The 16,970-nt window shown below is 40.8% G+C and overlaps 1 protein-coding gene and 1 long non-coding RNA gene across 2 annotated transcripts; both read right to left on the reverse strand.

The window, feature by feature from the left end:
- Positions 1-248: 248 nt before the first annotated feature.
- On the reverse strand, positions 249-1,847 carry kcnf1a (potassium voltage-gated channel, subfamily F, member 1a). Its single transcript, XM_060907486.1, has one exon. It carries the CDS (start codon positions 1,845-1,847, stop codon positions 393-395), a length of 1,455 nt encoding a protein of 484 aa, XP_060763469.1. The 3' UTR covers positions 249-392.
- A 10,100-nt stretch (positions 1,848-11,947) lies between these two features.
- Positions 11,948-14,089, reverse strand: LOC132872585 (uncharacterized). The gene is made up of 2 exons (XR_009651456.1): positions 14,030-14,089; positions 11,948-12,444 (listed from the first exon to the last, which is right to left on the reverse strand). It is a non-coding gene; the product is annotated as an uncharacterized LOC132872585 (long non-coding RNA).
- Between the last annotated feature and the right edge of the window lie 2,881 nt (positions 14,090-16,970).

The following is a 16,970-nucleotide window of genomic DNA, read 5'->3' on the forward strand; positions in this document are numbered from 1 at the left end:
TGTAAAAGTATTTACATGACAACAGAAGTGCTTCTATATTGTTTTGCACTTCAGTATCTTATTCTTCACACAGTGTAGCATAAACCATAATAATTCTGTTGTGCAATAGTTCAATGAATATCATCAAATAACTTGTTATTTTGTTTAACTATATTTAACACTACAAATTTGTTCAACAAACCGTACATTTATTCTGGATTGATAAAGATTTTCAGTGGAAAAAAGTCCACCTCGCAGTTTGCCTCAGCTTCATCATTATATAGAAAATCCGTCTTAATTCTCTGCAAGCAGTGGTTACAGTAATAGCTTATAAAAGAAGACTGTGGTCCAAATGCTCCATGAATGCACTGATATCTTCCCCTCTCAAAAAAAGTAGTACTGTAGTCTGTCCACTATCCATCTCTCTTTTTGCATTTCTGAAATGATGTGTTCTGTCTTGTGTCCTTTAGTAACGGAATGTGGCCATCACTTTGTGAAGTAAGATTGGCATAGTCCCATGCTCCTTGACTGCCCATCAACTGACTTGGTATCTGGAATTTCAAACCAGCAGTGTCCAAAGGCTCTCCTTCCTTGGAGCGCAGTGCCATAAGCTCTATCTCATGCTTCGCTGCAGTTTCAAGCACACGCTGCTTGCTGTAGAAGATGACAAAATTGTTGATGATGGGGTGGATGGGTAGCGCAATGGCAATGACACCACACAGGAAGCTGACAGCAGCATTGCACCGGCCCAGTGTGGTCTTGGGGTAGATATCACCATAGCCTACTGTGGTCATGGTAATGATGGCCCACCAGAAGGACTGAGGGATGCTTGTGAACATGGTCTCTGGGTGGCTCTGCTCCACTGTGTACCCGAGTGCTGAAAACAGGAAGATACCTATGCCCATGTACATGAGCAGCAGGCCAAGCTCCTTGCAGCTACTCCTGAGCGCGTAGGTGAGAGTCTGCAGGCCTGAGGAGTGGCGTGCCAGCTTGAGGACGCGTGCCACACGCATTACACGGAGTGCCTGCACCGCCTGCTGCACAGTAGCCAGCTGCAGCACAGCAGTGCCAAGGTATGACAGCACCAGGAGCAGGTAGAAAGGCACAATAGCCAGAAAGTCCACCACATTCATAAAGGAGATGGCGAAATGAAACTTGCTGGGTGCTGCAGCTAACCGCAGTACATACTCCAACGTGAACCAAATGATGCAGGCTGTCTCTATGGCTTCCAGGCTTGGATTCTCAAGGCGATTTCCATCATCACCATCCTGTTCATGCAGCTCAGGCACAGTGCTGACACACATAACCACAGATGAAAGGAGAACAAAGAGAAACGAGAGAAGGGCAATGGTGCGTGCTGCCCAGGATGACTCCGGTTTCTCCATCAGCCTCCACAGGAATGCCCTGCACTTTCCACTAGAAGGGCATCCCTCCATGTCATTCAGAATGGCACGGACCTTCTCAGCAATCTCAGACAGCTCGTCCTCTGCTTCCTTTAGGCTGCTCTTGCAGCACTCATCAAGCAGGTCCATGTCCACTCCCCAGAACTCCATCTCCTTGCTGAAGCGTACTGGGCATGTGCCCCTGGCCATGTGCACCTCGCCATACTGATACACTTCGGCGATACATCTGAACGCGTCCGGGTCACGGTCGAAGAAGAATTCGCGCGTCGCAACGTCGTAGTCGTCACAGAGTCGCGAAAGATCGCACGAGCTCTCCGCGGCGCGATCGGCGAGATGCGCAAGGCGCGTGGCCGGGTAGCGCTCGAGCACGCTGGCGCACAGGACGTGTCTCGCGCCGCCCACGTTCACCACAATCTCCGCGTCTTCACTGGCCTCCGACCGCGTCCTCCTCGGCGTTGCCCACATCACGGCAACAGCAAGAAAGTGTATTTTAGTTTAAACGACGTCGAGTTTACGCATGCGGTACGGCGGAAACAAAAACGAATAAATTATGTAAAACGGTACAACCGGCTTAACAGTTATCTAGTTACGACAATATCACGAACTCGCGTTTCAAATGTAATGCGGTGCTGGAGCCGAGAGAACAGTGATCCCATAGAAGTGTTCAGGAGGAGCGAGCTACTGGCAACCAGTGAAGTGGAAAGAATTAACAGATGAGCCAGAGAGAGAGAGTGAGTGAGTGAGTGTGTGTGTGTGTGTGTGTGTGTGTGTGAGAGAGAGTGGTGATTTTTTTTCCGGCTTTTACTTTAATCAATCATGATGTGCCCACCATAACACTTTTAAATAAATAGCAATTGTTAACCATCCACCAATAAATAATTCAGTAAATAAATAAGTAAATATATAAATAACTAGATAAGTGAATATAAAAGATAGGTAAATGCATCCACGAGTATCTGGGTAAAAACACAAACATGTACTGTTTAAAACAGTAAGTTGATATAAAAGGGAGCCAGTTTAAATAAATAAATAAATAAAATATTTTTGCAAACACCAGTTCATCATTCAGGACAGAACACACTGCTCCATTATAGCACCAGGTTAGCTGGAATGTGTCTAGGTCTTTCATAGCTTTATTAAACTTAAAATAAAAAAATGATCCTCGTTTTCACTAATTTGTGAAAGACCTTTGTTGCATCATGCTGTTTCTTGTGGCACTTTGGTTTTCCTGCTGCTGTAAATGGCCATTTTTGCCTGTCACAAGATAAAATTAATGAGTTGGCACTTAAACATTCCTTTTCTCTTGTACTTAAAAGCAAGGATAAAAACATATGGGGTAAAAGTGGCATTAAAAAGATTTAAAAACGTTCTCTAAGACTCTAAACAGTGGACGGGAGAGAGAGAGATTAGTCTTATATTTGTAGAGAAGGACGGGTTTCCAATTTGCTTTGAAGATAATTATTTATTTGTTTTGAAGATAGTTATCTTCAAAGCAAATTGGAAACCCGTCCTTCTCCACAAATATAAGACTAATCTCTCTCTCTCGTCCACTGTTTAGAGTCTTAGAGAACGTTTTTAAACAGGGTGCGACTAAAAACCAACGTTTTTAGTCGCACCCTGTTCCCAGACTTTTGTAACTTTTTTTCACATTCAACCCAAAAAGTAACCATCAGACTGGAGCCGAAGGACCTAATCCACCACCACCAATATTACATCTATGGATTGAAGCGGTGCGCAATTACGCACATGGCACAACATCCCAATAGATGGGAAAAGTCTCCCTCTGGTGACAAACCGCCTGCATGGACTACGTGTTTTGAGAAGATGCCTTCCTAAGACAGAATGAATGAATGAATGAATGAATGAATATGTTCATGGACCTGCCAAGAGGAATGGGTATATTTACAAATAAATGTAAAAATGAACACATTAACATATAAATATAATAATTTAAATCAGACATTTACCTGTGTTCGTTTCCTTGATCATTATACAATACTTAATCCTTTTCTTACTCTGAGGATTCAGATGTAGTGGTTAGCACTATCGCCCCACAGCAAGAAGGGTTTGAGCCCAGCGGCCGACAAGGGCCTTTCTGTGTGGAGTTTGCATGTTCTCCCCGTGTCTGTGTGGGCAGGCCCGCCGACAGGGGGGGACAAACGGGTATGTTGTCCCGGGCCCAGGAATGGGGGGGGCAGAACTGGGCTCTCATGAAGTTGCGATTATTTTATTTCATTTCAAAATGTGTTGATTTGGGGGAGAAATGTGCTATATTTGCATTCAATAAATGATTTCTAGATCTTTTGCCTTTATTGTCTTTGAAAAAGTCGTCAAGAACCCCCTACCACCCCTAATGCAAAAATGGTTTGGTCTGACTCTTTGATTAAGGGGAAAAAAACGACATCGTTCGATCATAGCGCTTCGACAATCAGCGTGCGTGCTATTTGCCAACATGCACAAGTCAGGAGCACAGAAAAGAAAAGAAAAGAGAAAAAGAGAGGAAGAAACCAAGAGACTCAGGGGCTCACTGCATAAATATTTTTAAAAAGATTCGGATGATGCAGCAGGTACTAGCAAAGGCAGTGGGGCAGCTGAGCCAGGTAAGACCAGTGCTGGGCACGTTACTTTCAAAAAGTAATTAGTTATAGTTACTAGTTACTTTTCCCAAAATGTAACTGAGTTAGTCACGGAGTTACTTTGTCATAAAAGTACCAGGGAAAGTAATTATTCCGTTACATTTTGTTCCCCCTCAAAAAAAAATCTAATTCAATTAGTGTAATAATAATAAAAGTGAATGTTAAATGTGTTTAATGACTGAAATGGACACTTAACAGAACCAATTAGTAACGTTATCTACACTATATTAATATTTTTGTGGGACAATGTGAGATAAGACATCTATCAAATGTAATATATTTTTGTAGTTATTAAAATTATGTTACTAATTACTGGCCACTGACGAGGACAAACGCTTTGTTCCTCGACATAATGTGCATTGCACGTAAACACTCTTGCCTTTTATTTCAAGTAATGAAAAGTAATGGTTGTATTTCCAATGTGAAAGCGCAGTGTTGGGCTGACCGCTCGCCATCGCTGGGTCTTCTGATTGAAAGAGCGCGCAGTAGGCGTGGCCTACCCACGTATGTTGTCCAAATCTACTCTGATTGGCTTACTGTGCCGTTGTCTCGCATCTCCCCGCCCCACACTAAAGCAGAGGAAAGAAAGGCTGAACGAGCAGCGTGCCAGATGAGAACAGCTTTAATAAAGTAACGCATTGTATTTTATTGTAAGTAACGGGAACGGCGTTATAATGATGTAAAAAGTAATTAATTAAATTACTCGTTACTAAAAAAAAGTAACGCCGTTAGTAACGCCGTTTATTTCTAACGCCGTTATTCCCATCACTGGGTAAGACACAGCCAACTTTTTCCAGCCCCGTAAAGTAACCCCAACCAAGGCACGCGCGGCACGCAGTTCATGTTACAAACGAGGGGAGAACAAGTCACACTGAACACCATATCAAACGCACAGGGCATTGAATCATTTCATAACCACAACGGCTTAATAACATTGTGTTTCATATATCTGATTGAAGCTAAGAATATTCACATTAGCCCGCAATCATATCCCGCCGTTTCTCGAGCGGTGTGTTCTTCTCTGCTTTTCACACTGGACAGTACGCACGCACGCACAACAAAAGTCCGGCGCATTGCATTTCGCACCTGAATTGTTGCAGACTAAGGAAATGTTAAAACTGTAAAAATGTTGAAATGCTAAAATGAAAATGGTTGTTGACCGGTTGAATGGTTTTTGAATACTTGTCATTTAAGGGTTGGAGTGAGTAGAGACTGGGATGGGGGGGGGGGGTGTTAGGGGGGGCCCATTCAGAGCATTTTGTCCCAGGCCCAGCCAAAGCTGTCAGCGGCCCTGTGTGTGGGGGTGCTCCATTTTTCCCCCACAGTCCAAAGACATGCAGGTTAGGCTAATTGGTGGCTCTAAATTGATTGTGAGTGTGAATGGTTGTTTGTCTCTATGGCCAAGTTTACATTAGACCGTATCTGTCCCGTTTTCTTCGCGGATGCACTGTCCGTTTACATTAAACCGCCTGGAAACGCCGGGAAACGGGAATCTGCCAGGGTCCACGTATTCAATCTAGATCGTGTCTGATCTGGTGCTGTGTAAACATTGAGAATACGCGGATACGCTGTGCTGAGCTCTAGCTGGCGTCGTCATTGGACAGCGTCACTGTGACATCCACCTTCCTGATTCGCTGGCGTTGGTCATGTGACGCGACTGCTGAAAAACGGCGCGGACTTCCGCCTTGTATCACCTTTCATTAAAGAGTATAAAAGTATGAAAATACTGCAAATACTGATGCAAATACTGCCCATTGTGTAGTTATGATTGTCTTTAGGCTTGCCATCCTTCCACTTGCAAGTGGTAAGTGATATGCGCTGGGATCACACACACAGCGGCTCAGTCCCGAAAACACTGCTTGTGCACTTCACTCGCGCGCTGTGTGAGCTGCGCAGGGCCGGAGTGCGCACCCTCCAGAGGGCACTCGCTGTTCAGGGCGGAGTGATTTGGAGCGCAGGATGCCTGCGGAGCCAAGCGTATCCGTGTATTGGTGTTGCTGTGTGCACGCAAATCGTGTATTGGTGTTGCTGTGTGCACACTAATCATTTTAAAAACGTTAATCTGATGATCCGCTGATACGGTCTAATGTAAACATGGGCTATGTGTCAACCCTCCGATGACCTAGCAATTTGTCCCGGGTGTACCCTGTCATTCGCCCATAGTCAGCTGGGATAGGCTTCAGCTTGCCTGCGACCCTGTACAGGTTAAGCAGCTACAGATAATGGATGGATAATCTCAGGATTTATTTCCTTTTGTACAACTGTATTTTATTCTGTATTTCCCTGACCTGACATTAAAAAGCATTAGTCATATAAACATATTACAGTATTCCTGTTTATTTATTTGATATTATGTTCTGTAGACTGACTATATAATGAATAAAACTAAATTAAATTAAAGAATAAAAGCACATACATAAAAATAAAACCTACATAAATGCATAAAGAAATACATTATATAGACTAAATGTTCACTTCAAAATGTAATATTAAATGGGAAGGCAAAAATCTAATTAATAGTTAACTACTGAGCAATGCATTATATTGCAAGGTCTCAATATCATAATAAGAAAAATGGCATGAATGTGACAAACAATTATAGACACTTTAAGACAGACAGCTACAGTCCCCTCCAAAAGTATTGGAAGAGCAAGGTCAATTCTAGTGGTTTTGCTATACACTGAAGACATTTGGGTTTGAGATGAAAATATGAATATGAGATGATAGATTTTCAGCTTTCATTTTCTGATATTTACATCTACAAGTGTTAAACAACTTAGAACATGAAACGTTTTGTTTGAACTCACCTATGTTTCAAATGAACCTGTGATCGGCAGGCATTTCTTGTTGCCCAGGTGTGCCCTGCTAGATTGATTGCTTAAATAATTAATCGCTCTGAATGTCTACTCTTGAATTGACCCCTGGGGTTTACTTGTGAAGACTGCATTTGTTGTTAAAAGAATAAATATGTAGTCCAGAGAGCTGTCTATGGGAGAAAAGCAAGCCATTTTGAAGCTGGGAAAAGAGAGAACATCTCACAGAGCCATCACACAAGTTTTGGGCATAGCCAATACAACAATTTGAAAATGTCCTGAAAAAGAAAGAAACCATTGATATGATAACAACCAGACATCGGGCAGGTCGGCCAAGGAAATCAACAACAGTTTTTCTGATAACAAAAATGTTGCAATAGCTGTGAAGAAAAAAACCAAAACAGCAATCATTGACATCCCCAACAACCTCCACAGGGCAGGGGTGAAGGTTATAATCCACCATTGAAAGAATACTTCAAGATTAGAAATACAGAGGTGATAACACAAGATACAAACCACTCATCAGCAGTAAGAATCAGAAGACCAGATTGGAATTCACAAAGAAATAGACGAGTCACAAAACTTCTGGAACTAAAATTAACCTCTATCAAAGTAATGGAAAGGCCAAAGTGTGGAGATAAAATAAGGATCTGCTCATGAACCAAAACTTATGCGTCAAGGACAGTGGAGGCAGTGTCATGGCATGGGCTTACACGACTGGTTCTGGAATGGGCTCACTTCATCATGCAGCAAGACAATGACCAAAACACACTGCCAACACAACAAAGGACTTTATCAGAGGAAAAAAGTGGAAGGTTTTAGACTGGCTAAGTCAATCACTAGACTATAACTAAATTGAGCAGCGTTTCACCTCCTAAAGAGGAGACTGAAGGAATAAACCCCCCAAAACAAACAACAACTGAAAAGAGCTGCACTACAAGCCTGAAAAAGCATGACAAAAGAAGAATGCAATGGTTTTGTGATGTCACTGGATTACTGGTTTGATGCAATTATTTGCAAGCAAGTTATATGCAACCACTTCTTACAATTTTGATTCTTGCAACACATTTCAAAAAAAGTTTACCACTTTATAATGTTCTCATTCCTTCTCACAGTACTTAAAAGATCTTTAGGCACTGGAGACACCAGATGATGAAGCGTTTCAGGTGTTATTGTGTCCCATTCTTCCTGCAAACAGGTCTTAAGGTGTGCAACAGAACAGGGTTGTCATCATATTTTTCATTCCAAAATTTGCCACACAGTCTCTGTTGGGGACAGAGGGGAAGGCACCCTCTTCTTCTGTAGCCATGCCTTTGTAATGTGTGCAGAATGTGATTTTGCATTGTCTCATTGGAATATCCCTGGAAAAGATGCCATCTTGAAGGCAGCATATGTTACTCCAAAACCTCAATGTCCTTTTTTGCATTAATGCTGCCATCACAGGAGTGCAAGTTTCATTGGTCAAGGGCACTGACACAACCCCATACCATGACAGTCCCTGAATTTTGGACTTGCTGCTGGTAACAGTCTGGATGGTCCTTTTCATCATTGGTCCAGAGGACATGATATCCATCTCTTCCAAAAAAGATCTGGAATACCGATTTGTACACAATGTACGGTTGCACTGTGTGATGGTCCATCCCAGATGCCTCTGAGCCCAGAGAAGTTGACAGCACTTCTGGACACAATTAACATAAGGCTTCCTTTTTGCACAGTAAAGTTTTAACTGCCATTTGTGAACGTAACTCCTTATTGTAGTGCTTGACAAAGGTTTGCCAAAGTAATCCCAAGCCTATGTGGTAATATCAGCAAAAGCTTAATGATGGTTGTTGATGCAGTACAATCTGAGGGATCAGAGAGCACATGTTTATTGATATTATAGACCATAGAGGGTGAAATATCCAAATCCCTTTCTATCCTTCTTTGCAGAATATTGTTTTGAAACATTTCAATGATGTTCTCACGTGTTTGTTGAAAAACTGGAGATCCTCAGCCCATCTTTGCTCCTCAAAGACTAGGCCTTTCCTAGATACTGATTTTGTACCAAATCATGATTAAATCACCTGTTGATATAGCCTGTTTCAAATTACACCATTATTTAATTGTTATTTTATTGCAACTTTATTACATTATTTAATTGCTCATTACTAGCCCTAAATTGCCCCGTCCCAACTTATATGGAATGTGTTGTAGGCATGAAGTTGATGAGGTAAAACATGAAATATCCTTGGTTCATACTGTCTGCAATGAAATACATCAAAGTAAATTTATAAATCACTGCTATTTTTTTAATTCGCATTTTCCATACACGGCATGGTGGTGTAGTGGTTAGCGCTGTCGCCTCACGGGTCCCGGTTCGAGCCCTGTGGCTGGCGAGGGCCTTTCTGTGCGGAGTTTGCATGTTCTCCTCGTGTCTGCGTGGGTTTCCTCCGGGTGCTCTGGTTTCCCCCACAGTCCAAAGACATGCAGGTTAGGTTAACTGGTGACTCTAAATTGACCGTAGGTGTGAATGTGAATGCGAATGGTTGTCTGTGTCTATGTGTCAGCTCTGTGATGACCTGGCGACTTGTCCAGGGTGTACCCTGCCTTTCGCTCGTAGTCAGCTGGGATAGGCTCCAGCTTGCCTGCGACCCTGTAGAACAGGTTAAAGTGGCTAGAGATAATGAGATGAGATGATTAACCGTGGAGCATCTGCCATACAAGTCCCTGTAAATGAGCTATTATCAAAGAAAGGCCAACATATTTGAAGGAAAGCATTAAAGGGGCCAACTCACCGTTTCCAGAAGCTATGGAGTGAATTGCCATTTTAGATGCCATCAATATTCCACAACAATGTGCAAATAATTCGCAACAATGTGGTGACATCTTAAGCCATAAATCATATATTGTAACATGAAATTGAGGATATTTTGCCCAAGTACTTATATTTTAAATACTTTCAAAAGATTAATTCTGTTTTCATTTGGTTATTCTGTTGTAATGGACCAGAACTCACTGGATTCAAGCCCAGTCCTGGATTCAAGCCCAGTGGCTGACGAGGGCTTTTCTGGGTGGAGTTTGCATGTTCTCCCTGTGTCCGCGTGGGTTTCCTCTGGGTGTTCCGGTTTCCCCTGCAGTCCAAAGACATGCAGGTTAGGCTAACTGGTGGCTCTAAATTGACCGTAGGTGTGAATGTTTGTCTCCATGTGTTAGCCCTGCGATGACCTGGCAACTTGTCCAGGGTATACTCTGCCTCTCACCCATAGTCAGCTGGGATAGGCTCCAGCTTGCCCGCGACCCTGTACAGGATAAGCAGCTACAGATAATGGATGGATGGATGTTCTTAAACTGTTGGAATATTTGCCCATGCAGTTTTTCACAAAATGGCGAACCTCACCCCATCCTTGCTTGTGAATGACTGAGCCTTTTGAGGCTGCCCATTTTACCTGCTACCATTTAACCTGTTTACCTGTAGAATGTTCCAAACCGATGTTTTTTGAGCATTCCACAATTTTCCCAGCCTTTTGTTGACCTGGCCCAACTTTTTTTTTAACATGTTGCAGGTATCAAATTCAGAATGATGATACTAGTGCATCTCAAAAAATTAGAATATCATGAAAAAGTTTATTTTTTCATAATTTAATTCAAAAAGGGGGCGGCACAGTGGTGTAGTGGTTAGCGCTGTCGCCGCACAGCAAGAAGGTCCGGGTTCAAGCCCCGTGGCCGGCGAGGGCCTTTCTGTGCTGAGTTTGCATGTTCTCCCCGTGTCCGCATGGGTTTCCTCCGGGTGCTCCGGTTTCCCCCACAGTCCAAAGACATGCAGGTTAGGTTAACTGGTGACTCTAAATTGACCGTAGGTGTGAATGTGAGTGTGAATGGTTGGCTGTGTCTATGTGTCAGCCCTGTGATGACCTGGCGACTTGTCCAGGGTGTACCCTGCCTTTTGCCCGTAGTCAGCTGGGATAGGCTTCAGCTTGCCTGCGACCCTGTAGGACAGGATAAAGCGGCTAGAGATAATGAGATGAGAATTCAAAAAGGTAAACTTTCATATATTCTACATTCATTATCACAAAGTGAAATATTTGCAGCCTTTTTTTGTTTAAATTATGATTATTGCTTATAGCTCATGAAAATGAGAAATCCAAAAAACTCTCCCAAGTTCTTGAATCGGCTTTTCTTGCCAATCCAATCAAAGCTGCGGTCATCCCTGTTGCAGGTGCACCTTTTCCAGCCAGCCTTTTCAGCAATAACCTGGTGTCAATGATTGTCTTCTGGACAACTGTCAAGTCAGCAGTCTTCCCCATAATTGTGGTTGTGTGTACTGAATTAGACCAAGAGATAAACTATATTTATACTGTTTGAATAGTAACTTACCCAAATTAGAAATTAAATATTCTAATAATTTGAGATACTGGATTTCTGATTTTCATGGGCTGTAAACTATAAGGATCAAAATTAAAACAAAAAAAAGGCTTGAAATATTTCACTTTACATGTAATGAATATAGACTACATGAAAGTTTACCTTTTTGAATTAAATTACAAAAAATTAACTTTCACAATATTCTATTTTTTTAGATGCACTAGTATATTTACAATGTTAATAGTTTGAACCTTAAATATATTGTCTTTGTATTGTATTCAACTGTATATAGGTTGAAGGGGATTCACAAATCATTGCACTTTGTTTGTATCGATGTTTTACACAGCACCCCAACTTTTTTGGAATCTGGGTTGTAGAAGTCATCATTTTTTAAACATTTATTTCTTATGTTTTATATAAAAATAAAGTTCATCATACATATAGTCATTTATACAGCAAACTACTTGTAGTAAAACCATGGTAATGTCAGTTACCATAACTTGTAGTTGTAAAAACTATTGTAGTACCATGATTATCATAATTTACTACATTAAAAATGATAGTGTGATAATTAGCATGAAGCACAATAGTAGTGTCATACCACAAAATACCATGGTAAAGTCATAACTGCAAAGCCATATCATAGTAAAACAAAGGCAATGTCATCATAAAAGTACCATAGTAAAACCAGGATAGTGTCCTAGTTATCATAACATACTACAGTAAAACTATTATAGTGCCCTAGATACCATAAAATACCACAGTAAAACAATAATAATAATAATAATACCTTTATTTAAATAGGGCTTTTCAAGCCAGGTGGCACAACACGTTTTAAATCATGATCAAAAATGAAATACAAGTAAAGGCATTCGAGAGAAATGTTTAAATAAAAGGATGATAACTGTAAGAGGGCGGCATGGTGGTGTAGTGGTTAGCACGGTCACCTCACAGCAAGAAGGTCCTTGGTTCAAGTCCAGCGGCTGGTGAGGGCCTTTCTGTGTGGAGTTTGCATGTTCTCCTCATGTCTGCGTGGGTTTCCTCCGGGTGCTCCGGTTTCCCCCACAGTCCAAAGACATGCAGGTTAGTTTAATTGGTGGCTCTAAATTGACCATAGGTGTGAATGGTTGTTTGTCTCTGTGTCAGCCCTGTGATAACCTGGCAACTTGTCCAGGGTGTACCCCGCCTCTCACCCATAGTCAGCTGGGATAGGCTCCAGCTTGCCTGTGACCTTGTAGAACAGGATAAGTGGCTAAGATAATGGATGGATAACTGTAAGATAGAATTTAAAAACTTTAAAATAAAACATAAGAAATAAAAACTTTAAGAAACAAAATAAGAAACATGAAAATTACAAAAATTCAAATAAAGGAATAAAGGAAAAGATAAACAACGAAGATATCATGATAGGCTGTAAAAATGTAAGAGCGTAAATAAATAAAATTGGAAAGACAAAAACTAATTAAGAACCAAGAACATCTACAAATTTTGAACAATAAAAATGTATTTTTAAATGAGACTGAAAAATGGCTACAGAATCACCTGACCTAATGCCTGGAGGTAAGCTGTTCTAAAGTCTAGGAGCCATTACAGAGAAAAGTTATCACCTTTGGTCTTTAGTCTAGACTTTGAAACAGTAAGTAAGCCTTGGTCAAATTATCGTAGGGCTCGAGGTGTTAAAAAGGGTACTAACAATTCAGGCAGATACTCTGGAGCCAAACTATTCCAAAGGTTTGAACTCGCAAAGTTTATTAATGCAGAATTACAGCCACCATAGGCATCTGGTCAAGGATGAAGGAAACAGTAAAGTTTGTTTGCAACCATTAATCTCCTTACGTCACTGATGGAGTGTGGTTATTTGTTTTTATCTCAACAAATCCAATAATATTGGGTCATCTTCTAACCAGTTCTGAACCTTCTTCTGTTGGTGGTTTCCAAATTTTTGTTGTGAATGTGTACTATGCAGCCCTCAATTACATCCTCCCTCCCTGCTCTGCTTCTGCTTCCACTTCTTGTAGCGATCCTTCACCGAATACCACTCCAAATTACCCCTCTAGGGTACTGATCTCTGATTGGTCAACAGAACACATCAAACCAATCACCTAAAGCAATACTGAACATTGTTGGTCTTAAAGAAACACACGCATTACTTTTGTTAGGGCATTTTCAACAGCCGCTCCCAAATTTGTCCCACAAATTTGCCAATCAGAAAATGCAAATTATTTGTCCAACATATTAACTGTCCTCATTTTCATCCATGTCAGGGATGCTGGGGACAAGACGTGCCACTGGCCTGACATATATTTTGTCCTTAACTTGGATCTCGGCAGTGCGTACAGTTCCATCTGATCCAGGAATAAGGCAAACAACCTTACCCACCAGCCAAAGGGCTCTTGGTAGTTGTTTGTCCAGTATCATAACTACTGACCCTAGCTGCAAGTTCTCAGTCTTTACTTGCCATTTCTGACATGACTGTAAGCTGGGCAAGTAGTCTTTCACAAAGTGTTGCCAAAACTGTTCTGCAAGCACCTGGCTGTTTTCAGTGTCATCAGATCAGACTCAGGGTAAATTACCTATGTGTGATGGCCACAACCACACAGGGTAACATCAGCCCTCACTCTACTTATGCACATTATTAATTTGTTTTGGTGTATTAGTTTGCTGTATGTTTTATCATTTGCAGTCACATGTATTATCATATTTAAATAACCCACATAACATTTGTTTGATTTATTTGTTTTATTAAGTTGTTCTTTTAGCCTTACATTGTTTTATATGGGTGCACACATTTTAACACTGTAAGGTTATGCAATTCATTTGTTTATTACTAAGTATATGGTTCTTTGTTTTGAGTTACCTGGTTTGAGTGTTGAGGACAGTCCCTTCCTGTTTAGGTAAAGGTGTGGCTTCTTCTTCTTCGGAGTTTTATGGCAGCCGGCATCCAAATAGTTGCATTGCTGCCATCTACAGGATTGATGCCTAATTAAGGCCCAATTACACTATATCCTACTATATAGACCAGTATCCAATAAAAACTTTAATAAAAATCGTCTTCCCTTTTCACTTGATCCTATTTCTAAAATGCTTTTCAACGTCACCTCTTCCAAACCAAGTCCACGCAACTGTGTGAGCAGTTCCTGTCTTTGACTGTCATAATTTTTGCAAAAGAGTATGACATGATGAACAGTCTCAGGTTCCTGACAATAACACAGACCATTCTGATGTTTTCCCAATAAAAACAAAGTGCTATTTAAAAATGTATGCCCAATTCTCAACCTTGCAAAAATAACTTCCTCCTTACGATTACTCCCTCTTTTATAACCAACTGAGTCAGTTACTCTACTAGAAATTGAGAATAGATGCCTTCCCTTTGTTTCTTGTTGCCAACTCTGTTGCCATTTTAAAATTGCTTCTTGCCACACAATACTTTTGCCCTCTGATTTTGATAACTTTATATTTACATCTATGGACTCTCTTTGACGAGCTTTCTTGGCTAATTTATCCACTTTTTCATTAGATGTGACACCTACATGAGCTGGGACCCATATAAACGACACCTCTATCCCTCTTCTTTTCACCTCACTAATTATCAGTAAAATCTCATAAATGAGATCCTGTCTGCTTTTTGACGAACCTTTTCCAATGCACCTAATAGCTGACACAGAGTCACTACATATCAGTACTTTCTGACTCTGTATCTGTTCAACCCACTGTATTGCCATTAGGATTGCATAGATCTCCACAGTAAATACACTTAAAAAATCTGAGGTTCTTTTAAAAGCTTGAAAATTAAAACTCTGAACAAAAAAGGCTGACCCTGTAGCTCCTGTTTCTTGATCTTTTGACCCATCAGTAAAAATTAATATATGGTTCTTATATCTTTCTCTTACATGACACTGAAATTCAAATGCCAAGTCTATCTCAGGATTTTCCATCTTAATTTCAAGCAACTTCAAGTCAATCTCTGGAACCTCCAATTGCTATACAGGAATTAAAGGCCACATTACTACTGAACAAAAGCTCTTATTAAGAATGTTCAATTCCTGTGCTACGATTTTTCCAGACCACCCAAAACTTGAGTCTTGCCACCTCCCTCTCCCATGATGGTTCAATTACACATTTTACAGGGTGGTTTTTACAGGCATTTCACCTGTTTCATTTTACAGGCATTTCACCTGTTTCCACTTGTAGCAAACACACTGGAGAAGATCGTACAGCTCCCGTGCATATTCTCAACACCTTAGCTTGAACTACATCTAATCCAACTAAAACGGATTTGGCTGCAGACCCATACACTAAACACCCATAGTCAATTCTTGACCTAATTAAATAAACATAAATCTGCTTCAAGGATGCTACATCTGCTCCCCATTCTGTTCCAGCAAGACATCTCATTAAGTTCATGACTCTTTTACTTTTGTCTATTATTTTTGAAATATGATCTCTCCAGGTAAGTCTTACATCAAAAATAACACCAAGAAATTTGAAACTCTTAACCCTTTCCAATGGTCTGCCATACAGCTGTAGTTGCATATTTTCAGTTACCTTCTTTCTAGTAAAAAACATTACTTTAGTCTTTTCAATAGAGAATCTAAAACCCCATCTCTTACCCCAGTCTTCTACTAAGATTAAAGCTTCCTGAACCTTCTTCAGGGTGTACTTCACATTTTTCCCCCTTTTCCACAAGCTACTATCATCAGCAAATAGAGATCTCCCTATCCCTGGCTGAACATTAGAAAAAATATCATTAATCATTATATTAAATAACAATGGACTAATAACACTTCTTTGTGGAGTTCCATTTTCAACCAAACATCTTCTTGACATATCTCTCCCTATTTTCACCTGGATGCTTCTATTAGTTAAAAAGTCCATTACCCAATTAAACATGTTTCCCCCAATCCCTAATAAATGCCTTTTAATTAAAAGTCCCTCCACCCATAAAGGTGTGGCTGTGGGCGGAGAAGACCTATGTCCTGGTGCCTGCATATTAGGCTGTACCACGTCCACCATGTGCCTGAGGGGGATCTTGACCTTAGTTGATTTTGCTTTGTATTATGTTTGAAGTCTATGTATTTAGTTTACCCCTTTTTTGTGTTTTTGGTTTGGCCAACCCGATATATATGTTCTCCTTTGTTTTTGTTTTTTTGTGGTAGGTTAGTTTTTGTTTAGTTAAAGGTCACAGCTGCGTGTTAAGTTTAGTTATAGCTTTGTTGAGCTCTTTTATAGGTTAAGTTTTTTGTCATTTTTTTGGGTAATAAAAACCCTATCTTTTGAACTGAATCCCTGGTGTCCTTAAGCCTTACTGATTGGTCCCTGACACTATGGTAGGGCTGCATCTGCCACCCCTTTAGGAGGTGATTTGGGGTTATTAGGTCTAAGTCTGCCACATCTGATGATACGGTACATAGCCTGGTGGCTTAGAGTTTAGTATCCCCTCTATTTTGATCAATACAGTCACCAAGACTACTTCTGTGGTGATCTGTGCTCCAGTGGAGACTCTGAGTGCCACCTAAATGGATTGTATCTCCCTTTCCCAAACTCCTCCAAAATGTGGTGCACCAGGGGGATTGAAGTTGAACTTTATTTGTTGTTTAGTTAGCTGTTCTTGCAGGGTAGGACACATCTTTGAAAGCTTCATGTAGCTCAGGTTCCCCATCCTTTTGAAATTAGTCTCACAGTCAGAAAGCAACTCTGATGGCTTTCCTCTTCTTGACACAAAATGTCTGAGTGCCATCAAGAAAGAATCAGTGTTCATGTTAGTGAGGATGTCAATGCGAACTGCCCTGGTTGTAAGA

This window comes from Neoarius graeffei, chromosome 2, assembly GCF_027579695.1.
Source record: "Neoarius graeffei isolate fNeoGra1 chromosome 2, fNeoGra1.pri, whole genome shotgun sequence".
Taxonomy (NCBI): domain Eukaryota; kingdom Metazoa; phylum Chordata; class Actinopteri; order Siluriformes; family Ariidae; genus Neoarius; species Neoarius graeffei.

Bases quoted from the DNA above. Each gene is read 5' to 3' on its own strand.
- kcnf1a (XM_060907486.1), bottom strand. From the start codon at position 1,847: ATGTGGGCAACGCCGAGGAGGACGCGGTCGGAGGCCAGTGAAGACGCG.